Here is a 25511-nt window from a genome sequence, read left to right as displayed (position 1 = left end):
TGTTCACAAATAGAAACATTTTTTCTGGTCTGAGCATGTTCGGATTAGACAGATTCCACAGTATACTTGTAGTATGCACGTAATATCTCTTGCAATAGTCTTGACGAAATCCTACAAGCAATGGCAGCAAATTTAGAAGATTGTGATTCTTTAACGGAAAAATTCAAAATTCTGTAAAACAATCTTAACTCAAACAAAACTATATCTGTTAGAATCCTTCTTATCAAAGAAGAAAATACATTCAGCTTCAACATGTTCCCATATATGTAACTTAAACAAGTGCTTGAGTGTTTTTAAGTATATTTCAAATCATTACAAAACATACAAATATATCCTTTTATAGTATGATGTTTATATGGAGATATAAACTAAAGTTACTGACTGTCATTTGGATCAAACATTTTCCTTTTCTTACTCTCTCTTCTTTCTATCCCAGGTGAAGGCCAAGTTTCCATCACTGGTCGATTTCTAGACAACGATCTTCTACCGACTTTTTCATTAGGTGATGTAAATCCATCATTCCCCTCATGATTAGCATTTCTTCCTTGCTGGTTTACATTACTCCTCCCTGGTCTAGGTGAGTCTTTATTTTGACTTTGTAGAGCTTTGGTTATTATGCCTTGCAAAGCTGTTGCTGACTGTTCACCTGACCTTTCATTCCCAACTTTCTTTCCATCTGTCTCCGGCCTTGCTGTTCTCCCTCTCTTACCAATATTTCTTTGTTCATTTCTTTGCTCATTTTCATTGTCTTCAATGTCTACATCTTTATATATTCCACGCTGGTTTCCATCAGTCATTGTGTTAGTACAAGGTTCTTTCTGCCCTGATCTTTGATTAAACTGCCGAATACTACCGGCATCTGACCTAACACCTCTTCTTGTCAATCTTTCTTTAGGGAGCAAGTCATTATTTCTATCAATTTTTCTTGTTTGTTGTTCAAGGGTTCTTTCAAAATTTTCATCATTTATTTGCCGAGATGGAAACCTCTCTTGCCTACCACCACCAATATTCTCCTCTTGTAGACTATCCATGTCTGTAACTGCAGAACCAAAAGAATCTGTGCGAGGCCTTGTGGAGAAATTATCAGTGGAGGAGACACTCTCTGTTTCTCCATGTGTAAACTGCTGTCTGTTTGTATTGTCCAAATGCTGAACAGTAGATTCTCCATTAGCAAGGCAAGCTTCTAGATTCTTGATTCTGTCATTCATGGAAACAATCAGAAATTGCATCTGAAAAACAGTTACAACATTTGACAAAGATACTGAAAAAGGAAAACAAGAGCACTGCCTATGGGTGCAATCACTCGTCTGCAAGTGCTGGTCAGTATGTAAGAAAAGTTATAGTTCAGATTTTCTAAGTACAAAAAGGGTCATAATTCTGACAAAATATAGGTTAGAGTTATGGTTCCTGGCCTACATAGTCATCTAATGATGATAAACAAGGGTACAAAGTTTCAGCGCTATAGCTCTTTTAGTTTTTGAGAAAACGTGGACCTATACAAAAATTTTAACCAAGAAAAACAAATTTACTAAGTACAGAAAGGGCCATAATTTTGACAAAATGCAAATCACAGTTATGATTATTGGCCTTATAATAAGGATAAACTAATGTGAAAAGTTTCAAAGCTGTAGCTCTTATAATTTTTGAGAAAAGTTGGACCTAAACAAAAAATTTAACCAGCATGCAGACGATCAAGTGATGACAATACCTGGTATATTTTTTTTCAAAAATCAGATGACCTAAAAATCATTTTTGTTTGGGTTACTTTCACTTTTAGGTCAAATGACAACTTTTCAACTTTTGAAGGTGGCAAAGGATTCCAGCAAACAATCAAGGTAAGGAGGCACATGGGTACTCAGCATGGATCAGCTGAATAGCTTTCGCACATGAAAGGATCAAACACCCCAACAAGTGTTGAACCTACAGCTGTGTTAAGTTAAGGATACGCATCAGAGACCTGAACCACTTAACAACCCAGTTGTACTTAAATCTTAGATTTTTAACGGGCAAACATTCTGACCAAGTTTCATGAAGATCAGGTAGAGCAACAGCTTTCCAAGTCATTCAACTATTCAGCAATTTCCGTGATGAACAAGGGCCATAACCATGCAAGACACAAGTAACTTGAGTTATCTTATTCCTATCACAAATCAGAGGTTTTTTTTCTATTATTTGACCTAGTGACACTGGTTTTGACCCAAGATGACCGAGTTTCAAAAGTTGTCTGAGATTCTAGTAATGCAACTTTTCCCAACATCTAGCCAAAGTTGTGACGTCTGGTGTTAACAGTCAAACTGTCGACAACAGTGGATGGCATAAGGCCAGAGTGCTGAAAAGAGCTTAAAATGCAGACGACCTGACTTACAGTTTGAAATAATGAATGAACTAAACTTATTCAGTCATACCGGTAATCCCGATTCTATTAGTTACACATAAACTCTGTAGTTTCTATACCTTGTTCATTCTCGCCATCAAGTAACCTGGTGATGGTACATTGACCATGTCTGCTAGATCAGAGTTACCTCTTGCCTCGGCACTGCCAACCTCGTAACTGTAAAATATAATACAGCAATCACTGCAATCACGCACCATCAAGTCTCACTGGTTGAAACAGTATAAATACATATAGCAAGTTTGGTGTAAATACAAAATGACTAGGATATATAGAAAATATTTTTCGTCTCCAGCAAAATCTGGTTAGTTTGGGTTTTTTATTCATAAAAACTTTTCTTATAATGTTCACAAGTTTCAAGAATACTGGGTTGGTTTACCCAGTCTCGGAATCCACCTTCCACACATTTTTCAAATCAAATAGCTTACTCTTTGTTTATCCTTGTTGTGAAGTCTGAATATTTTGAATGATAGAAAAATGAATGCATATAAATTATTTATTATACAACAAAATAAGGATGCATTGAACTGCATTAAATATATGGTATATGAAAACAAGTTTAAATGAACAAGGCGGTATGCAAGACAGCTATACCCTTTGAAAAGGTTGATGACATTTGAGTTGTGACCTTGATCTTGAGCTGGCATGACTGAATGTTGAGTTCTGCACATCATTTTGGTAAGGGGAATATTACAGCCAAGTTTCATGAAAATCCTTCGAGTTTAGGAGATACAGAGCAGACACAAAATGGAAGGCTCAAACCTTTGATCTCGAGTTAGTAACCTTGATCTTGAGCCAATATGGCTGACTAATGAGTTCTGCATGATGAGGTGATCATTTGACACAGGTTTCATGAAAATCTTCAATGGGTTTAAGATATACAGGCACAAAATTGAAGGCTCAAACCGTTTACCTTAGTTGTGCCCTTGACCTTAGGTTGACATGGCAGAGATCTGCATATTATCTTGATGAGGTGTTTATTTGACCCCAAGTTTCATGAAAATCCTTCGAGGAGTTTAGAAGATACAGAGTGGACACAAAATGGAAGGCTCAAACCTTTTATCTCGAGTTGGTGACCTTGACATTGAGCCCACATGGCTGACTCCCTACTTGATCATTTGACCTAAGTTTCATAAAAATCCTTTAAGGGATTTAGGAGTCGACACAAAACGTTATGGACAGATGGAAGGACGGAAGGAGACCATCCTTATAATCCTCTGCCAAGACTAAAAACCTGATATTTCATCCATATTAAGAGCTTTTGTTATCCTTTGCCACGATTCAAACAATAGCGGTGTTAATGTACTCTGGAAGCCACAGGTTTATGTATTCCCTGACGATTTAAAATTTTTCTTTATCTCAGTTTGAAAAACTTACCTTTTACATTGAATTCCTATCCGCTTATGCATATGTGTGAAAGAAAAATTGCTCAATGTGCGACTTCACATAGACATGGATACAGTGCCAAGTTTTCTTTTTTTCCACTGAGTGCTGGCAACGGACGTGGAGTACTTGCCTTATACTAGCTTAACTTGTGAATACTTGTCACGATAACAAACCTGTTTAATTTCTCCACATGAAGAGTGAAACTGCCCCGGATGTAGTCGAGTTCTGGAGGGGACGCCAGGTATTGTTTCCCTAACACCTCGTTACAGTTAATACAGTATATGGGCAAGAATGTACTGAAATATAATAACAAAAAGACTAGAAACTTCTTCCAACAAAATGTCTACTACATACTGCAAGGATTGCCTAGAAATATAATATTTTGCTTTTTTATTATTTTCATAGTTTAGGACTATTAAAGTAAAAAAAAAAAAATATCATAAAAACAAGAGGGCCATTATAGCCCTAGATCGCTCACCTGAGTTACAATGCTTGCTAGAACAATTTTGGAAGATAATTATGCAAGGAAAATGTGAATGAAATTATTATGAAACAGTATATTTGTACAATCTTCAAAAAGGGCCAGCACATCTGACAATGCTTTTAAAATTGGGCCTGCTGTTTCTGACAAGGAAATTTTAAAAGTTTTCAGTATATACAATATATGGACGCGACTACACACCCTGGCGGCCATGTTTTTTAATGAATCAAAATAATTTGAACAATCTTGGTAGCAGGTCACACAAGGACCATTTGTGTGAAACTATTTTAATTCAGGCAAGCAGTTTCATACAAAAATATTTTTTAAAGATCCAATATATTATATTGGGAAAAGTGACCAAGCCCACTGGCGGCCATGTTTTCTGACGAAATGGAATTATCTGAACAATCTTGGTAGAAGTTGACATAAGGACCATTTGTGTGAAATATTTCAAAATCAGACCAGCAGTTTAGATGTTGTTTGATACTTTTTCTATTTTTAGCCCTGGCAGTGTCTATGTGAAACTGAGTGGAACCGTTTGAAAATTTTTGGTACAGGACCACCCAAGGCATATCCAGGCAAAGTTTCATCAAAATCCATTTAGTTGTTTTGGAGGAGATGTTTAATGAAATTGTTGACAATGGACTGACGGACAGATGTATGATTAATGACATACACAGCGTGATCAAAAAAGCTCACCATGAGCACTACATGCTCAGGTGAGGTAAAAATCATGGGGTAATCTGTTGGAATAACCAATTTAGTTTCGCCAATACACATTTCAAACCTAAAAGATTGAGTAATACCCAATTCTCCCTGACAGCTTCTCTGTTGCTCCGTTGTCCAATACTCATACAGTAACAAGCAAATGGGTAGAATCATCAACATACTGCAAGCCAGCTTGATTAAAAAGAATTTGACAAGCTAAAAATGGGGTCCCAATATTTTATACTCACCTCCCTTTATCAATGCCACTCTGTGATACTTCAATAGCTGATTTCACACCAACTTTACTGGTAATTCCTAAAATAAACATAAATGAAATTTTTGCATCATGGTTTCTTTAACACAGTATAGATACTTTAAGTTGAAGGCCAGCAACATTTGAACTTCATTTGTCAGCAGAATCACTGCAAACCAACACATGTCATATGTGCCAATATCAACTGACTTAAAACTTAAATTCGGTAAACTGAAATGTAATAAAGGTTATCTGAACACTGGTGAATGCCAGGTCAAGTTCATTTTGAGATACACTGGGCACAAACTTTTATTTTTTGACTAAGTCAAGGGCCATAACTCTGGACTGGCAAAGTGAAATAAAACAAGAGCTGTCCGTAAGACAGTCAAGCTCGACTATTCGAAATATTGTCCCAGAAGCAGGAAAATATTACCCAAAAAGGTTAAATATCAGAAGAGTTTTAAGTTCAAAAGGGGGAATAATTTGACCAAAATGCGTATCAGTTATGGGACTTGCTGCTATCAACTAGTTTTATAACTCCAAAGGCACATGTGAAGTTTCAATTCAATATCTGCATTAGTTTTGGAGATAGAAACTTGCATGTAAAACTTTAACCAGAATTTTCAAAGTCTAAAAGGGGGCATAATTTGCCCAAAATACATGCCAGAGTTATGGGACTTGATCCAGTGAGGTTGGTAATTGATCTAGTAAAAGAAAAAATAAGTTTCAAATCTATATGCCTTTTAGTAATAGCAGTATGTACTTGCACGCAAAACTTTAACCAGAATTTGCTAAGTCCAAAAGGGGACATAATTTGGCCAAAATGAAGGTCAGAGTTATGGGACTTGCTGCTATCAACTAGTTTTATAACCCCGAAGACACATGTGAAGTTTCAAAACAATATCTGCATTAGTTTTGGAGATAGTAACTTGCATGTAAAACTTTAACCAAAATTTTCTAAGTCTAAAAGGGGGCATAATTTGCTCAAAATACACGTCAGAGTTATGGGTCTTGACCCAGTGAGGTTGGTAATTGATCTAGAAAAAGAAAAAATAAGTTTCAAATCTATATGCCTTTTGGAAATAGCTGTATGTACTTGCATGCAAAACTTTAACCAGAATTTTCTAAGTCCAAAAGGGGGCATAATTTGGCCAAAATGAAAGTCAGAGTTATGGGACTTGCTGCTATCAACTAGTTTTATAACCCCGAAGACACATGTGAAGTTTCAAATCAATATCTGCATTAGTTTTGGAGATAGTAACTTGCATGTAAAACTTTAACCAAAATTTTCTAAGTCCAAAAGGGGGCATAATTTGCTCAAAATACATGTCAGAGTTATGGGACTTGACCCAGAGAGGTTGGTAATTGACCTAGAAAAAGAAAAAATAAGTTTCAAAGCTATATGCCTTTAATTGATAGCTGTATGTACTTGCATGCAAAAACTTAACCAAGGTGTGATGCTGACGCCGATGCTGACGCCAGGGTGAGTAGAATAGCTAGACTATTCTTCGAATAGTCGAGCTAAAAAAAAACTAATGCACAAACTGACGTGCTAGATAATATTGCTATGTGGTTTCATGACTAGGTGAAATATTTTTAAGATATGTGCAGAAGTACCTTTTAAAATACATGGGGCAACTTTTTTTCTGGACTAAGTCAAGGGCCCTAACTCAGATCTTGCAAAGTATAACAAACAAGAGCTGTCACAGGAGACAGCGCGCTCCACTATTTCGATGCTGGATAGTGAAACTGGGCACATCTGAGGAAACTAGAGCTGTCACTGGAGTGTTTAATGACTCCAATTGTGGATGAAGATATTGCACAATAGCCTGAGTCTATGTCAAAAATATCAACTTAAAGTAATAAAAGAGGTAAAGATAAAATGTATCAAAACACTATATAAGTATATCCTAAGCAAAAAGGGGCATAATTCATTAAATATTGGTGCCAGAGTTATGCACCTTGTGTCATATGGTGTGGGTGATGATGTTGAACAACTATTTAAAGTTTGAATCAAATCCATTCAGTAATAACAGAGACAGAGTGAAAGTGCATCAAAACTTTAACCTGAAAATCTATGTGATAAGGGGGGAAATAATTCATGAAAAATTGGTCCCAGAGTTATGCACCTTGTGTCATATGATAAGGGTAATGATGTTGAACAATTGTTTAAGTTTGAATCAGATCCATTCAGTAATAACAGAGATAGAGTGAAAGACTTTAACCTGAAATTCTAAGTAAAGAGAGGGAATAATTCATGAAAAATTGTGCCAGAGTTATGCATCTTGTGTCATATGATGTGGGTGATGATGCTGAACAACTATTTTAAGTTTGAATCAAATCCATTCAGTAATAACAGAGGTAGAGTTAAAGTGCACCAAAACTTTAACCTGAAATTCTAAGTAAAAAGGGGGAATAATTCATGAAAAATTGTGCCAGGTTGTGCACCTTGTGTCATATGATGTGGGTGATGATGTTGAACAACTATTTTAAGTTTGAATCAAATCCATTCACTAATAACAGAGATAGAGTGAAAGTGCATCAAAACTTTAACCTGAAAATCTATGTGATAAGGGGGGATAATTTATGAAATATTGGTGCCAGAGTTATGGCCCTTATGTCAGATGATGGGGATGATGATGAGGAATAAGTATTTCAAGTTTGAATCTAATCCATCAAGTAATTACAGAGATAAGTTGAAAAAAGAGAAAGTGCACCAAAACTTTAACCAAGGTGGGGACGCGGAAAGACGCCGACGCCGGGGCGAGTAGGATAGCTCTCTTTATACTTCGTATAGTCGAGCTAAAAAGGTGAACAAATTCACATACTTGATAATATTTCCTACATGGTTTCATGACACCAGGGGAATATATTTTAACATATATGCAACACAAAAAATGTGTCTACGGACAGACAGACAACCTGAAACCAGTAATGCCCCACTTACAACTTTGTTGTCGGGGCGGGGGACCAATTATCAAATAATATCTAAAATTACGAATTTTCTGGTGATTTAAACCTTTGTATGTACTGTAAACAATCAATGTTTACCGTGTAAAAGCCAGCATTGGTCACTACGACGTATCACCATACAGATACAAACACCATATAAAACCAATAACTTTACATGACTATGTACTGTGATTTAACTTCCATTATTTTTGCCGTTTAGTATTGCATGTCACAAATACCGTATTTTCCCAAATAAACGCCCCCGGGGCCATTACATTCGAGGTAAAAAAATAAAAATTGAAAATTTTTACAAAACTTAAAAACATCATTCAAACTAACTATAAAGTGTTTCTGTGTTGTTTAATCCCCACAAAACGTAATTATTTGGCATCCAATTTAATGCAGTGTGTCTTTTATGCATTTGAAGATATGGTACCTCATGTATTCCATGTCTGGCTTTTTGACACGCTCGTGACACTGCACATTAGGTCATGACCCAAACAGCTGTGTACTCCGATAACATTTTCCTTAGTATATTCGGGTAGCTAATAGCGCAATACACAATGTCAATGGTTCGACACGCTGCTTATGTGCCACCTTTTAAAAGTTATTAAAACTGCCGAAGAAAAGGGTAAACACTATGCCGCAAATTTGTTTAAAGTCGACAGGAAGCGTGTGCGCGAGTAGTGCAAACACAAATCAAAAATGGATTTACTGTTTAATTTTCTAATTGATTATTAGATACGTACTGTACTTAGTATAAACGTTTTGGACTTACGGTACATGGACTGTTTAAGTGTGTTTAACTAATTGATGATTAGATACGTACCGTACTTAGTATAAACTTTTTGGACTTACGGTACATGGACTAGTGTGTTTAATTCTTAATACATTGGACACTTACTGTAAATTACTTATGTGGACTTATAAAAATGAGGTAGCGGATTTTTTTTTTCGCTCGACTTTTTTTTCCTCCAAAATGGGTAGGGGCGTTATTTAGCGGGGAGGGGGGGGGGGTCCTTAATTCGGGAAAATACGGTATAAATAATCAAATTATTTCGACTACCGTGTATCTGTGACAATTTTATTACAAACAAAAACCATTGTTCTTTTACAACTGGTACAAATGCTAACAGTGCATATTTCAATATACATGACATTGCTCACTTACTTCCTAAAGTTATGGTTCTCATTATCTTGTTTGCAGATACCCAAGATGTGGAATCACCTACAATAGCATCACACTGAGAACACTGAAAAACAACAGGATTTGAGCTTGCGACCACTGATGAATCTGCTTCATCTTGTTTCGGGGCATGTACTGACACACCGGAATCGTCTTTCATTTCCATAATTTTGTTAATATTTAACTTTTTACGGACGTTTTGCCGAAATAAATATTGCGGGAAATGACTACAGAGCTGGCTTATTTTGTTCGTATTTTTTATTATTATTTTTTGACTATGTTTATTTATCTCTTTCAAGAATTTTATGTATTTGTATATTCTTATCTTTATTTTTTTACAGACTTCTGTAATTAAAAATAATGGCATAGCTAAGTTTTTGCAAAAAAGATATCTAAATTTGGAAAACCCCAGATTTACGAAACTACGGCAAGGTGTCATTTCTACTTTCATTTTGTAACAACAAATTTTTTGTGTGTTGGTTGCGTTTCTTAATTATTTAAACTATGCATTTAATTTCTAAACTAGCATTATCAGGGACAAAGTCACAACATTGTTATAGACTATTTTTTTGTCGAAAATGGAATTTTCTGACAAATGTAAACTTTGTAAGCCTGTTAAGGTCTGACACACTTTCCACAAAATATATGCAAGGACATTGTACACAAACTGGCCGAGTGCTCAGTGGAAATATATGTCTTAATAAAGTAATTCGAAGATTTAAAACAAGCAAAAGAAGAACTAAATCAACAGAAAAAGAGGTAGAGTGAATATTTATCCTTACAGGGCCGGATCCAGAATTGTTTTACTGTGGGTTGGTTGGGGGGGGGGCACCACTCTTGAAAGAGCATCACTACCAAGGCGCATATAGCAAGGTGTTGGAGGGGGTGCCGTTGCCCATTTTAGCTACGGGTTAAGGGGGTCAGGGGGCTCTCCCCCAGGAAATTTTTGAAATACAGGCATAAAATGGTGGCCTCTGGTGCATTTCTGGGTCTAAATTTTGAGAAAAAAATATTCCTTTGCCAAAAATCTTTGATGAGTATAGGTCACTTCTCAGCCAACTGGGGTTGGGGGATGTCACTGGCCCCCTCGGCCGTGTCCTGGATCCGGACCTGACTCATTCGGCATAAGCTATTGAGATGGCTTAGAAGTTAGAGTCTAGTGAATCATTAAGTACATGTATGTATAATAATTTACGTCCAATAAATGCATAGTGTCCATGATACTCCATCATCTACTGGTAATTAGTGTACAAAATGCACTTTTGTCCCTCTAGTTTTTTCATACGATGAGATTACATAACATATTCATAGCAAGAAGAGATATGTTGTACATGACTTTAATATTAAAGGGAATTGAAAACCAAATGTTTGCTGACAGTAGATGTAAAAACTTTTGGAATGATTCTCTCTCTTGATCATTTGCCTTAACCTTTACCCTGTTAAATTTCTAAAATGGACTGGTCCATCATTCAGTTTGGGTAGTACCACTTCTTATTCAAAGGGGATTTCACTGAAAATTTACTGACTGAAAAGTGAACAGTGTAGACTATGATCTGAAAAGTGAACAGTACAGACCATGATCAGCCTGCATGCATGCCTTCAGACTTAGAGTTGTATATTTGACATCCCTTAATTCCCCTGTCATTCTTTGATTGCTGAAGCGACATGTCATAAACGCATCCCAATGAACACCCCCATTAATCCGATAGTGTATTCGAAAAGCTAGCACGTGCTCACCCGATAGTTTAGGTAAAGCGATGTCAGTTAAGATAACCGATAAACCAATGAAAGCTTCCTATTTCATCATAGCTCTGCCTTTAAATCCTTTGACAGGCGGTATCTTGTGATGTGTACATGAAAATGACTGTTTTCGCAAGTTCTAACCTTATATATGTCACAAGATATAATGATGATTTAACAGTTATCTTCCATTTTTCACAATCAAGGAAAGACAATGGTAGGAACAGTAAAATGCTTTTGAACAATAATCGCCGTAATATTAATGTTTTTCTCATGTATTCATGAAATGTGTTTTCTCGGGTGGAATGTAGAAAAGACAATGCCAGAATTAATGTATTCTGTCATCTTTCAAAAAAGAACTTGTAGAGAAAAGTTTAAATATCGTAGATCTATTCAAGAAATGAAATGATTTTTCAGATTTCATGCAAAATGAGCGACAGAATAGGATCAGCAAATCCATTCAATTTGCCGACCCTTCTGTCGTTCATTTCGCATGAACACCGAAACAAAACATTTCTTATATTTAGGCCCTACATTAGGCCTATATTTCCTTTCCATTTGTAAACTATATAATATTTTGAATTGCATATAACTTGTAGTTGTGAAAAGCGTTACAGATCTGTGAACAAATTAATTCCTGGACCAGGTACAGCTTAGTCCAAATAATTGTACAGTCGAATATTGTTTTATTTTTTGACTGGTCGATACCCTCCTACATAGACAACGTAAAATATAAAATGTAAAATCTGTCTATCCGTGGTCTCATTATTTAGACTAGGTACATCTGAGCAAATGGTCACAAATTCAGAATCCCACCCAGCCACGCCAGATGGCCAAAGGAAATCGAGTATTGATCCAAAATGGAAACCAGCGTTTCCCTGGATGACATTGTCAGATTGTGTTGTTTTATGTACAACAAACAGTGGACATTTTCAGAAACTTAAAATGGATAAGTAGAAGACTGAAACTGTAAACAAATAGGTCTATGTGCAGAGCTAAGATTGTGTTGTTTTATGTACAATAAATAGCAAATGAACATTTTCAGCAACTTAAAATTGATAAACTTTTAAGTGTCATTCAGCAATTAAACTCCATAGCATTATTTTATGACACATATCTCTATTTGTACTTGTTGTGCATGTAAATGATGCTTATTAAACACTGAAAAAACCACTGTGTTTTTAATCCCCTGCCACAAGTGGTAGGGGGTTATAGGAATGGTCTCCGTCCATCCTTCCGTCCTTCCGAGCCCACGAATGAACATTGTTGGGTATAGAGAACAATGATAACGGTAAATTCTATTCATTCCGTAGTGTTTATTGGGTACTTTTTATAGCATATTGGGTACTTTTTAACAAAAGAAGTCTGTAGGAACATCCGTCCGTCTGTCCGTAACACTTTCGTGTCTGCTCCATATTTCCTAAACCCCTCGAAGGATTTTCATGAAACTTGGGTCAAATGGTCACCATATCAAGACGATGTGCAGAACCCATGAATCAGCCACGCCGGCTCAAGGTCAAGGTCACAACTCAAGGTCAAAGGTTTGAGCCTTCCATTTTGTGTCTGCTCTATATCTCCTAAACCCCTTGAAGGAATTTTATAAAACTTGGGTCAAATGATCACCTCATCAAGACGATGTGCAAAAGCCATGAGTCAGCCATGCCGGCTCAAGGTCAAGGTCACAACTGAAGGTCAAAGGTTTGAGCCTTCCATTTTGTGTCCGCTCTATATCTCCTAAACCCCTTGAAGGATTTTCATGAAACTTGGGTCAAATGAGCACCTCATCAAGGCGATATGCAGAACCCATGAGTCAGCCATGCCGGCTCAAGGTCAAGGTCACAACTCAAGGTCAAAGGTTTTAGCCTTCCATTTCGTGTCCGCTCTATATCTCCTAAACCCCTTCAAGGAATTTTATAAAACTTGGGTCAAATGATCACCTTATCAAAATGATGTGCAGAACTTATGAGTCAGCCATGCTGGCTCAAGGTCAAGGTCACAACTTAGGGTCAAAGGTTTGAGCCTTCATTTTGTGTCCACTCTGTATCTCCTAAACCCCTAGAAGGATTTTCATCAAACTTGGGTCAAATGATCACCTCATCAAGAGCTCATGAGTCAGCCATGTCAACTCAAGGTCAAGGTCACAACTCAAGGTCAAAGGTTTGAGCTCTGTATCTCCTAAACCCCTTGAAGGATTTTCATGAAACTTTGGTCAAATGATCACCTCATCAAGATGTTGTGCAAAATTCATGAGTCAGCCATATCAGTTCAAGGTCAGGGTCACAGCTAAAGGTCAAAGGTTTACCCTTTTACTATCCATAATAGTGGCGGGGGATTTAGATGTCATTCAGACTGCCTTGTTCACTTTGAAATGCACCAGACTGCACCGAAATGAGTTGTAGTTACACAAAATTTTCTGGGGGTGGCAATTCCCCCAGCAGGAGGAGATACCTCTCCCGCACCCCTTTGTCATTCAAAAATAATCTTCTGCAACACGCCTTCAAAAAATCCTGGCTAGAACCCTGAGTGTTTCTTAGAAAAAGCATTTTGATTTGGTTTCTGCAGAGTAAGAAACAAGAACAACTAACATGTATGGTGACTAGGTATTCGCCAGTTGCTGTATTTAGGCCTAAAAAATCCTTTGTTTCTGGTAACATGCTCAAAAAAATTAGGGTAGGTAGGTCAGAACTTTTTTTATATATATTTTTTAGCTCATCTGAGCAAGCTCAGGTGAGTTTTTGTGATCGCTGGATGTCCGTCGTCTGTCTGTCAACATTTAGCTTGTGTATGCGATAGAGGCTGTATTTTTCAACTTATCTTCATGAAATTTTGTCAGAATGATTACCTTGATAAAATCTAGGTCGAGTTCGGAAATAGGTCATCAGGGGTCAAAAACTAGGTCACTAGTCACTAGGTCAAAGAATAACCTTGTGTATGCGATAGAGGATGTATTTTTCAATTGATCTTCATGGATTTTGGTCAGAATAATTACCTTGATGAAATCTAGGCCGAGTTTGAAAATTAGGCTGAGTTTGAAAATGGGTCATCTGAGGTCAAAAACTAGGTCACTAGGTCAAATCAAAGAAAAACCTTGTGTATGCGATAGAGGCTGTATTTTTCAACTGACCTTCATGAAATTTTGTCAGAACGATAACCTTGATAAAATCTAGGCCAAGTTCGAAAATAGGCCATGTGGGGTCAAAAACTAGGTCACTACATCAAATCAAAGAAAAACCTTGTGTATGCAATAGAGGCTGTATTTTACAACTGATCTTCATGAAATTTTGTCACAATGATAACCTTGATGAAACCTAAGCCAAGTTTGAAAATAGGTCATCTGGGTTCAAAAACTAGGTCACTAGGTCATATCAAAGAAAAACCTTGTGTATGTGAAAGAGGCTGTATTTTTCAACTGATCTTCATGAAATTTTGTCAGAATGATAATCTTGATAAAATCTAGGCCAAGTTCGAAAATGGGTCATCTGGTGTCAAAAACTAGGTCACTAGGTCAAATCAAAGAAAAACCTTGTGTATGTGATAGAGGCTGTATTTTTCAATTGATTTTCATGAATTTAGTTGGAATGATTGGCTTGATGAAATCTAGGTTGAGTTTGAATATGGGTCATCTGAGGTCAAAAACTAGGTCACTAGGTCAAATCAAAGAAAAACCTTGTGTATGCGATAGAGACTGGATTTTTCAATTGATCTTCATGAAGTATGATCAGAATAATTGCCTTGATGAAATCTAGGTTGATTCTGAATATGGGTTATCTGGGATGAAAAAGTAGGTCAATAGGTCAAATCAAAGAAAATCCTTGTGTATGTGATAGAAGCTGTATTTTTCAATTGATAGTCATGAAATTTGGTCAGAATGATTGCCTTGATAAAATCCAGGTCTAGTTTGAATATGGGTCACCTGGGGTCAAAAACTAGGTCAGTAGGTCATATCTATGAAAATACTTGTTTAAAACTCAAGAGACCACATTTTTGATCCAATCTTGATGAAAATTGGCCAGAATATTTATTTCCATGAAATCACTATGTCAAACATGTTTACACTGTTATGGTATGGTTCTCAGGTGAGCGACCTAGGACCATCTTGGCCCTCTTGTTTTTATTAAAGGAGACTTTTCAGAAATTAATTTTGTGTCAAAAAATGAATACAAATAAGGGGGTTATACCTTTAGAGCATCAGTAAGTTGATTTCTGACATCACTGGTAATGTTTAAAGCATAAAAAATGCTGAGTTTTGCACTTTTTTGTTAAAAAATTGAAAAAATATTCTCCAAGGCCATAAAACATTTAGGGTCGTGCCAAAAATTTAGGGTAGATAGGGATACCAGAAACAAACAATTTTTTACATGTTTAGAATACTTCCCTGACCACTGTTTTTTACAGATTCATTATTGTGACAGTTTTTTGTGCTGCTTTTATTTCCACAGGATAGTGATACAAGTGATGATGAAGATGATGATGAAGAAGATGATGAGGAATCCCTTAGTGACATAGAACCAGACTATGATGCCCCAGCAGTATATAAACACAGTTTTGTTCATTCTCTCAGAGCTGATCATCTCATTGCTAAAGGACTCGCAATATCTAAAAGGTACTTTTGTAGTTATCTGTTTTGTGAAGTACACAAAGGTTTTTCAGTTGATTTGCAGTCTCTGGGATGATTTCTTTGAAACTTTTATGGCTGAAAATCATTTATTTATATTAATTGCGCATTTAATGAATGTAAGTTGCGAGATGCATGTATGTAGTTGAGAGATGCGTGTATGTACAGTGTAAAATAAGAGTTTTCTACAAATATAGAACTTTGGAATAATAGGAATTTTTATAACCTTGTTTCTAAACAAGTATAGAGCTTTTCTATGGTAGGAGTTGTATAATCCAGTTTCCTAACCAACATAGAGTTTTGGAATGATGGGAGTTGTATAACTTGGTTTCCTAATCAACATAGAGCCTTTGAATGATAGGAGTTGTATAACCTGGTTTCCTAACCAACATAGAGCTTTGAAATGATAGGAGTTGCATAACCTGGTTTCCTAACCAACATTGAGCTTTGAAATGGTAGGAGTTGCATAACCTGGTTTCCTAACCAACATAGAGCTTTGAAATGATAGGAGTTGCATAACCTGGTTTTCTAACCAACATAGAGCTTTGGAATGATAGGAGTTGCATAACCTGGTTTCCTAACCAACATAGAGCTTTGGAATTATGGGAGTTGTATAACCTAGTTTCTTAACCAATGTAGAGCTTTGAACTGATATGAGTTGCATAACCTGGTTTCCTAACCAACATAGAGCTTTGGAATGATAGGAGTTGGAGTTGTATAACCTGGTTTCCTAACCAACATAGAGCTTTGGAATGATGGGAGTTGTATAACCTGGTTTCCTAACCAACATAGAGCTTTGAAATGATGGGAGTTGCATAACCTGGTTTCCTAACCAACATAGAGCTTTGAAATGATGGGAGTTGCATAACCTGGTTTCCTAACCAACATAGAGCTTTGGAATGATGGGAGTTGCATAACCTGGTTTCTTAACCAATATAGAGTTTTGAAATGATGGGAGTTGCATAACCTGGTTTCCTAACCAACATAGAGCTTTGAAATGATGGGAGTTGCATAACCTGGTTTCCTAACCAACATAGAGCTTTGGAATGATGGGAGTTGCATAACCTGGTTTCCTAACCAACATAGAGCTTTGAAATGATAGGAGTTGCATAATCTGGTTTCCTAACCAACGTAGAGCTTTGGAATGATAGGAGTTGCATAACCTGGTTTCCAAACCAACATAGAGCTTTGGAATTATGGGAGTTGTATAACCTAGTTTCTTAACCAATGTAGAGCTTTGAAATGATATGAGTTGCATAACCTGGTTTCCTAACCAACATAGAGCTTTGGAATGATAGGAGTTGGAGTTGTATAACCTGGTTTTCTAACCAACATAGAGCTTTTGAATGATAGGAGTTGTATAATAACCTGGTTTCCTAACCAACATAGAGCTTTGAATGATAGGAGTTGCATAACCTGGTTTCCTAACCAACATAGAGCTTTGAAATGATGGGAGTTGCATAACCTGGTTTCCTAACCAACATAGAGCTTTGAAATGATGGGAGTTGCATAACCTGGTTTCCTAACCAACATAGAGCTTTGGAATGATGGGAGTTGCATAACCTGGTTTCCTAACCAACATAGAGCTTTGGAATGATGGGAGTTGAGTAACCTGGTTTCCTAACCAACATAGAGCTTTGGAATAATGGGAGCTGTATAACCTGGTTTCTTAACCAACTTAGAGCTTTGAAGTGATAGGAGTTGCATAACCTGGTTTCCTAACCAACATAGAGCTTTGGAATGATAGGAGTTGTATAACCTGGTTTCCTAACCAACATAGAGCTTTGGAATGATAGGAGTTGGAGTTGTATAACCTGGTTTCCTAACCAACATAGAGCTTTGGAATGATGGGAGTTGTATAACCTGGTTTCCTAACCAACATAGAGCTTTGAAATGATAGGAGTTGCATAACCTGGTTTCCTAACCAACACAGAGCTTTGAAATGTTAGGAGTTGCATAACCTGGTTTCCTAACCAACACAGAGCTTTGGAATGATGGGAGTTGCATAACCTGGTTTCCTAACCAATATAGAGCTTTGGAATGATGGGAGTTGCATAACCTGGTTTCCTAACCAACATAGAGCTATAGAATGATGGGAGTTGTATAACCTGGTTTCTAAACCAATGTAGAGCTTTGAAATGATATGAGTTGGAGTTGTATAACCTGGTTTTCTAACCAACATAGAGCTTTGGAATGATGGGAGTTGTATAACCTGGTTTCCTAACTAACATAAAGCTTTGGAACGATGGGAGTTGTATAACCTGGTTTCCTAACCAACATAGAGCTTTGGAATGATAGGAGTTGGAGTTATATTACCTGGTTTCCTTACCAACGTAGAGCTTTGGAATGATATGAGTTAGAGTTGTATAACCTGGTTTCCTAACCAACATAGAGCTTTTGAATGATGGGAGTTGTATAACCTGGTTTCCTAACCAACATAGAGCTTTGAAATGATAGGAGTTGTATAACCTGGTTTCCTAACCAACTTAGAGCTTTGGAATGATGGGAGTTGTATAACCTGGTTTCCTAACCAACTTAGAGCTTTGGAATGGTGGGAGTTGTACAACCTGGTTTCCTAACCAACATAGAGCTTTGGAATGATGGGAGTTGTATAACCTGGTTTCCTAACCAACTTAGAGCTTTGAAATGATGGGAGTTGCATAACCTGGTTTCCTAACCAACATTGAGCTTTGAAATGGTAGGAGTTGCATAACCTGGTTTCCTAACCAACATAGAGCTTTGAAATGATAGGAGTTGCATAACCTGGTTTTCTAACCAACATAGAGCTTTTGAATGATAGGAGTTGCATAACCTGGTTTCCTAACCAACATAGAGCTTTGGAATTATGGGAGTTGTATAACCTGGTTTCTTAACCAATGTAGAGCTTTGAAATGATATGAGTTGCATAACCTGGTTTCCTAACCAACAAAGAGCTTTGGAATGATAGGAGTTGGAGTTGTATAACCTGGTTTTCTAACCAACATAGAGCTTTGGAATGATGGGAGTTGCATAACCTGGTTTCCTAACCAACATAGAGCTTTGAAATGATGGGAGTTGCATAACCTGGTTTCCTAACCAACATAGAGCTTTGAAATGATGGGAGTTGCATAACCTGGTTTCCTAACCAACATAGAGCTTTGGAATGATGGGAGTTGCATAACCTGGTTTCTTAACCAATATAGAGCTTTGAAATGATGGGAGTTGCATAACCTGGTTTCCTAACCAACATAGAGCTTTGAAATGATAGGAGTTGCATAACCTGGTTTCCTAACCAACATAGAGCTTTGGAATGATAGGAGTTGCATAACCTGGTTTCCTAACCAACATAGAGCTTTGGAATTATGGGAGTTGTATAACCTAGTTTCTTAACCAATGTAGAGCTTTGAAATGATATGAGTTGCATAACCTGGTTTCCTAACCAACATAGAGCTTTGGAATGATAGGAGTTGGAGTTGTATAACCTGGTTTTCTAACCAACAGAAGGCTTTGGAATGATGGGAGTTGTATAATAACCTGGTTTCCTAACCAACATAGAGCTTTGAATGATAGGAGTTGCATAACCTGGTTTTCTAACCAACATAGAGCTTTGGAATGATGGGAGTTGTATAATAACCTGGTTTCCTAACCAACATAGAGCTTTGAATGATAGGAGTTGCATAACCTGGTTTCCTAACCAACATAGAGCTTTGAAATGATGGGAGTTGCATAACCTGGTTTCCTAACCAACATAGAGCTTTGAAATGATGGGAGTTGCATAACCTGGTTTCCTAACCAACATAGAGCTTTGAAATGATGGGAGTTGCGTAACCTGGTTTCCTAACCAACATAGAGCTTTGGAATGATGGGAGTTGCGTAACCTGGTTTCCTAACCAACATAGAGCTTTGGAATGATGGGAGCTGTTTAACCTGGTTTCTTAACCAACTTAGAGCTTTGAAATGATAGGAGTTGCATAACCTGGTTTCCTAACCAACATAGAGCTTTGGAATGATAGGAGTTGTATAACCTGGTTTCCTAACCAACATAGAGCTTTGAAATGATAGGAGTTGCATAACCTAGTTTCCTAACCAACACAGAGCTTTGAAATGATAGGAGTTGCATAACCTGGTTTCCTAACCAATATAGAGCTTTGGAATGATGGGAGTTGCATAACCTGGTTTCTTAACCAACATAGAGCTATAGAATGATGGGAGTTGTATAACCTGGTTTCTAAACCAATGTAGAGCTTTGAAATGATATGAGTTGGAGTTGTATAACCTGGTTTTCTAACCAACATAGAGCTTTGGAATGATGGGAGTTGTATAACCTGGTTTCCTAACTAACATAGAGCTTTGGAACGATGGGAGTTGTATAACCTGGTTTCCTAACCAACATAGAGCTTTGGAATGATAGGAGTTGGAGTTATATTACCTGGTTTCGTTACCAACGTAGAGCTTTGGAATGATATGAGTTAGAGTTGTATAACCTGGTTTCCTAACCAACATAGAGCTTTTGAATGATGGGAGTTGTATAACCTGGTTTCCTAACCAACATAGAGCTTTGAAATGATAGGAGTTGTATAACCTGGTTTCCTAACCAACTTAGAGCTTTGGAATGATGGGAGTTGTATAACCTGGTTTCCTAACCAACTTAGAGCTTTGGAATGTTGGGAGTTGTACAAGCTGGTTTCCTAACCAACATAGAGCTTTGGAATGATGGGAGTTGTATAACCTGGTTTCCTAACCAACTTAGAGCTTTGGAATGATGGGAGTTGTATAACCTGGTTTCCTAACCAACTTAGAGCTTTGGAATGATGGGAGTTGTATAACCTGGTTTCCTAACCAACTTGGAGCTTCGGAATGATGGGAGTTGTATAACCTGGTTTCCTAACCAACTTAGAGCTTTGGAATGGTGGGAGTTGTATAACCTGGTGTCCTAACCAACATAGAGCTTTGGAACGATGGGAGTTGTATAGCCTGGTTTCCTAACCAACATAGAGCTATGGAATAATAGGAGTTGGAGTTGTATAACCTGCTTTCCTTACCAACATAGAGCTTTGGAATGATGGGAGTTGTATAACCTGGTTTCCTAACAAACTTAGAGCTTTGGAATGATAACATAGAGCTTTGGATTGATAAGAGTTGTATAACCTAGTTTTTCAACCATTATAGAACTTTAGTAAGATAGTTGTATAACCTGGTTTCTTAACCAATGTAGAGCTTTGGAATGATGGGAGTTGTATAACCTGGTTTCTTAACCAATGTAGAGCTTTTCTATGGTAGGTGTTGTATGATTTCCTAACTAACATAGAGCTTTGGATTGATAAGAGTTGTATAACCTAGTTTTTCAACCATTATAGAACTTTAGTAAGATAGTTGTATATCCTGTTTTCTCAACTAATACAGAACATTGAAATGATAGAAGATGGCCTACCTGGTTCCTTAAGGAATATAGTGCTTTGGAATGGTAGTTGTATAACCTGGTTTCTTAACCAATGTATAGCTTTTCTATAGTAGGAGTTGTATAATCTGGTTTCCTGACCAACATAGAGCTTCGGAATGATAAGAGTTGTATAGCCTGGTTTTCAACCATTATTGAACTTTAGTATGATAGTTGTTTATCCTGTTATGTCAACCAATACAGAGCTTTGGATAGATAAGAGCTGTAAACCTGATTTCTTAACCAGTAAAGAGCTGTGAAACAATAAAGAGTTGTAAACCCGATTTGTTAACCAATAGAGCTCTGGGATGAAATTAGTTGTAAACCTGGTTTTTTAACCAAAATAGATCCATAGATTTTCCAAGTGTGTATGATACCGAAAAGTCACTTATAATGGCCTCCATGTTAATACAAGGTCACAGTTACAATAGAAACAGTCAGCTTCCAAAAATTAATTAATATATTATTGATTTGCATTAAAACAAGGATACTGATTCAATAGGAATAGGCAGGTTCCAGGAACATAATTTATGTTCAGTTATTTACTTTTTTATGTCATTTTTAATGTTGTCTATCTCAGTATATACAATGTATATCAAAACTTGATGATTTTTGTTTTGCTAATTTTCAGTGAAGCCGAACGCTTGTTTTATAGCAGCAAGTTTTTGTATAGAGAAAAAACTTTGTTGAAGAAAGCAAAAAAGGTAAGATTATAATGTGAGCCATGCCATGGGAAAACCAACATAATGGCTTTGCGACCAGCATGGATCCAGACCAGCCTGCGCATCCGCACAGTCTGGTCAGGATCCATACTGTTCGCTAACATTTTCTCTAATTCCAATTATAGGCTTTGAAAGCGAACAGCATGGATCCTGATCAGACTGCGCAGATGCTCAGGCTGGTCTGGATCCATGCTGGTCACAAAGCTACTATGTTGGTTTTCTCATGGCGCAGCTCATGTAGCCTCCTAATCATCCTACAGCAAACATGAAATGATATAATACTGGTACTGTCCATTCTTCTGTCCATCCTTGCATACAAACGGTTACTAACATTATTAAACCCTGGCCGTGAGTGATTTAGGGTTATAGGAATGGTCTCCCTCCATCTGTCATAATTTTGTCCACTACCTGTAACTTAAACCCCTTGAAGGATTTTTATGAAACTTGGGTCAAATGATCACCTCATCAAGACAATGTGCAGAACTCATGAATCAGCCATGTCAGCTCAAGGTCAAGGTCTCAACTCAAGGTCAGAGGTTTGAGCCTTTCATTTTATGTCCACTTGGTATCTCCTAAACAGATGTGCAGAATTCATGAGTCAGCCATGTCAGCTCAAGGTCAAGGTCACAACTCAAGGTAAAAGATTTGAGCCTTCCATATTGTGCCCGCCCAGTATCTTCTAAAACCCTCGATGGATTTTCTTGAAACCTCGGTCAAATTATAACCTTATCAAGACAATGTGCAGAACTCATGAGTCAGCCATATCATGAGTCAGCCATATTGGCTCAAGGTCACAGTGCAACGTCAAAAGTTTGAGCCTTCCATTTTGTGTCTGCTCTGTAACTCCTTAACCCCTTGAAGGACTTTCATGAAACTTGGGTCAAATGACCACCTCATCAAAACGATATGCAGAACTTATGAGTCAGCCATGTTGGCTCAGGGTCAAGGTCACAACTCAAGGTCAAAGGTTTGAGCTTTCCATTTTGTGTCTGCTCTGTATCTCCTTAATCCCTTGGAAGATTTTAATATTTTTTGGCTGTAATATTCCCCTTATCAAAATGATTTGCAGAACTTAAAATTTACCCATGCCAGCTCAAAGTCAAGGTCACAACTCAAATGTTTGAGCCTTCAATTTCTTGTCCTCTCCTTTTCTACTAAACCACTTGAAGGATTTTCTTGAATCTTTGCTCAAGTATTCACCTTATTAAGATGGTTTGCAAAACACATCAGTCAGCCATGTAGGTGCAAGGCCAAGGTCACTATAAGATAATACTTAACAACATCAACCCTTTCACTTTCAATATAAACAGCCATGGGGGATATAGCTGTCTTTCAGACTGCCTTGTGTAACATTAATTCTACTTAGGTGTCAATTATTCTCTAACATGGCTAAAGGAATATAAGACACACCAAAGACTAGCTATAATTAGATGTCCATTTGTAAGTAAGACCCAACCATCCTTTAAGTGTCCATCACACTTTATCTATATGTTTCACCTGATGGAAATTTACTAAAATTTTTCAAGGTTTGTCTAAAGTTTTTACAAATGCCCATCTATTGTGTTCCTTCCCTTCTCATCCCTTTTTTGCCCCATGTCCTATTTTTTTATACCTCATTTCACTTGACTATTTGGAAAATAGTCAGAGCTATTCTACTCACCCTGGCATTGGCGTTGGCTTCACACCTTGATTAAATTTTTGCATGCAAGTACATATAGCTACCATTTAAAGGTATTTAGCTTTGAATCTTATTTTCTTTCTTTTTCTAGGTCAATTACCTATCTCACAGGATCAAGTTCCATAACTCCAACATGTATTTTGGGCAAATTGTCCCCCTTTTCGACTTAAAATACACCGGTTAAAGTTTTGCATGCAATTACTATCTCAAAAACTAATGAAGATATTGAATTGAAACTTCACACATTTCTTCGGGTTTATAAAACTAGGTCATAGCATCAAGTTCCATAACTCTGACATATATTTTGAAAAATTATGTCCCCTTTTGAACTTAAAAACCTCTGATTAAAGTTTTGCATGCAAGTTACTATCTCTTCACCAAAACTAATGCAGATACTGGGTTGAAACTTTAAAGTCATATTTTAACATTAAGTGTAATATTCCTGCTTCTGGGACAACAGTTTGAATAGTTAAGCATTGGCTGTCATACGGACAGCTCTTGTTAATTTACCTGCCACCTCCCCTACTTCTTATACACATCCCCATTTAATATATTTCATATAATTAAATGTACTTATTGATGAATATTTGAAGCAACTTGTCTAATGCAATCTTCCACTACAGTTTCTGCTTGTGGTTATCCTACTGTCAATATATGGCTCTTGTTGTTTGCAGTGCTCAGTGCTTCCAAAGAATCTACTCTTACTTCCAATTTTTGCCCGAGATGTTCAGCCCTTTTACAGTTGGACGTAACGCTGTCCTCTTTCATTGTATCTGGTGATACAGGCTGAAAAGAGACTAAATATCCAACAGGAATCGCCATGTTTTACATGTATAAAACAAGTTCTATACCACTACCTCCATATACTATTTCCGCAAACATAGGTGAGCTCTGTATTTAATTCGGAGTTTGTTCTACCAGTTCATGGTTTTTCTTTTTTTCTTGTTACAGCTTGAAGTGGGGGATTATATAGATGTTGTGCAGTCAAAGGAGAATGACAAACTGGTAGTACAGCGTGTTAAAGTTATAAAAATTCTCAACCGGGTCACGCGGAAAGGTAAACCTGTAGTAGCGATCAGAATATGGAGGAAACCATTCGAGATAGTCAAACAGCAGAGTTGACACATCATTATAAGATATTGCTATTTTCTTTGTACATATTTATGCAATAAAAAGGTAAATCCTTCAAGCTTTTTTTTATTTTGCTTAATTTTTCCTAACATATAGTACATAATTTGGTTGAATTAATGCATGGGTCATGCATTCAGTTGTGTTCTGGTACAGATGTTACAGCACTTACATGTACCCATTTTAGCTCGACTTTTCAAAGAAAAAGTAGAGCTATTGCACTCGCCCCGGCGTGGCTGTCACTGTTGGTTAAAGTTTTTGATAAAGTCAAGCCTCTCTGTTACTATCAAAGCTATTTACTTGAAACTTAAAATGGTTATTTACTATCAAAGTCTACACCAGGAGAAACAATCCCCATAACCCTGATTTGAATTTTGACATAGTTATGCCCCTTTTTATGTCCTTCAAAGAAGGAGAGGTATATTGTTTTGCAGATGTTGGTCAGTCGGTATGTAGACCAGTTAGTTTCCGGATGATAACTCAAGAACGCTTGGGCCTAAGATCATGAAAATTGATAGGGAGGTTGGTCATGACCAGCAGATGACCCCTATTGACTTTGAGATTAGTAGGTCAAAGGTCGAGGTAAAAGCGACCCGGAACAGTTGAACAGTTTCAGGATGACAACTTGAGAATGATTGGACCTAGGATCAAGAAACTTAATAAGAAGGTTGATCATGACCAGCAGATGACTTCTATTGATTTTTAGGTCAGTAGGTCAAAGGTCGATCTCACATTGACGCAGACCAGTAGAACTTTCTTTGCCAAATAACTAGAGAATGCTTTAGTTTGAGACCACATTTGATACAGAGGTTACTTATGACTGGTAAATGACCCATAATTATTGATTTGAGGTC

General features: G+C 37.1%; 2 protein-coding genes across 2 annotated transcripts; one reads left to right on the top strand and one right to left on the bottom strand.

The window, feature by feature from the left end:
* On the bottom strand, window positions 1-9603 carry LOC123551944 (uncharacterized). Its single transcript, XM_045341260.2, has 5 exons — window positions 9344-9603; window positions 5216-5282; window positions 3952-4074; window positions 2455-2551; window positions 1-1229 (listed from the first exon to the last, which is right to left on the bottom strand). Exons 1-5 carry the CDS (start codon window positions 9522-9524, stop codon window positions 375-377), a joined length of 1323 nt encoding a protein of 440 aa, XP_045197195.2. The 5' UTR covers window positions 9525-9603; the 3' UTR covers window positions 1-374.
* A 190-nt stretch (window positions 9604-9793) lies between these two features.
* LOC123551945 (uncharacterized) lies at window positions 9794-24718 on the top strand. The gene is made up of 4 exons (XM_045341261.2): window positions 9794-10117; window positions 15538-15701; window positions 21761-21833; window positions 24481-24718. Exons 1-4 carry the CDS (start codon window positions 9863-9865, stop codon window positions 24649-24651), a joined length of 663 nt encoding a protein of 220 aa, XP_045197196.2. The 5' UTR covers window positions 9794-9862; the 3' UTR covers window positions 24652-24718.
* The last annotated feature ends 793 nt before the right edge of the window (window positions 24719-25511 follow it).

The sequence above is a fragment of the Mercenaria mercenaria genome, chromosome 4, assembly GCF_021730395.1.
Source record: "Mercenaria mercenaria strain notata chromosome 4, MADL_Memer_1, whole genome shotgun sequence".
Classification (NCBI taxonomy): Eukaryota; Metazoa; Mollusca; class Bivalvia; order Venerida; family Veneridae; genus Mercenaria; species Mercenaria mercenaria.
This window is presented reverse-complemented; position numbering and strand designations above follow the sequence as displayed.

Coding starts and splice junctions, on each gene's coding strand:
- LOC123551944 (XM_045341260.2), bottom strand. CDS start 9,524: ATGGAAATGAAAGACGATTCCGGTGTGTCAGTACATGCCCCGAAACAA. Junction 5,283..9,343: donor GAGAACCATAACTTTAGGAA/GTAAGTGAGCAA, acceptor TGTTTATTTTAG/GAATTACCAGTAAAGTTGGT. Junction 1,230..2,454: donor TGATGGCGAGAATGAACAAG/GTATAGAAACTA, acceptor ACTGTTTTTCAG/ATGCAATTTCTGATTGTTTC.
- LOC123551945 (XM_045341261.2), top strand. CDS start 9,863: ATGCATTTAATTTCTAAACTAGCATTATCAGGGACAAAGTCACAACAT. Junction 10,118..15,537: donor CTAAATCAACAGAAAAAGAG/GTAGAGTGAATA, acceptor TTATTTCCACAG/GATAGTGATACAAGTGATGA. Junction 15,702..21,760: donor GGACTCGCAATATCTAAAAG/GTACTTTTGTAG, acceptor GCTAATTTTCAG/TGAAGCCGAACGCTTGTTTT.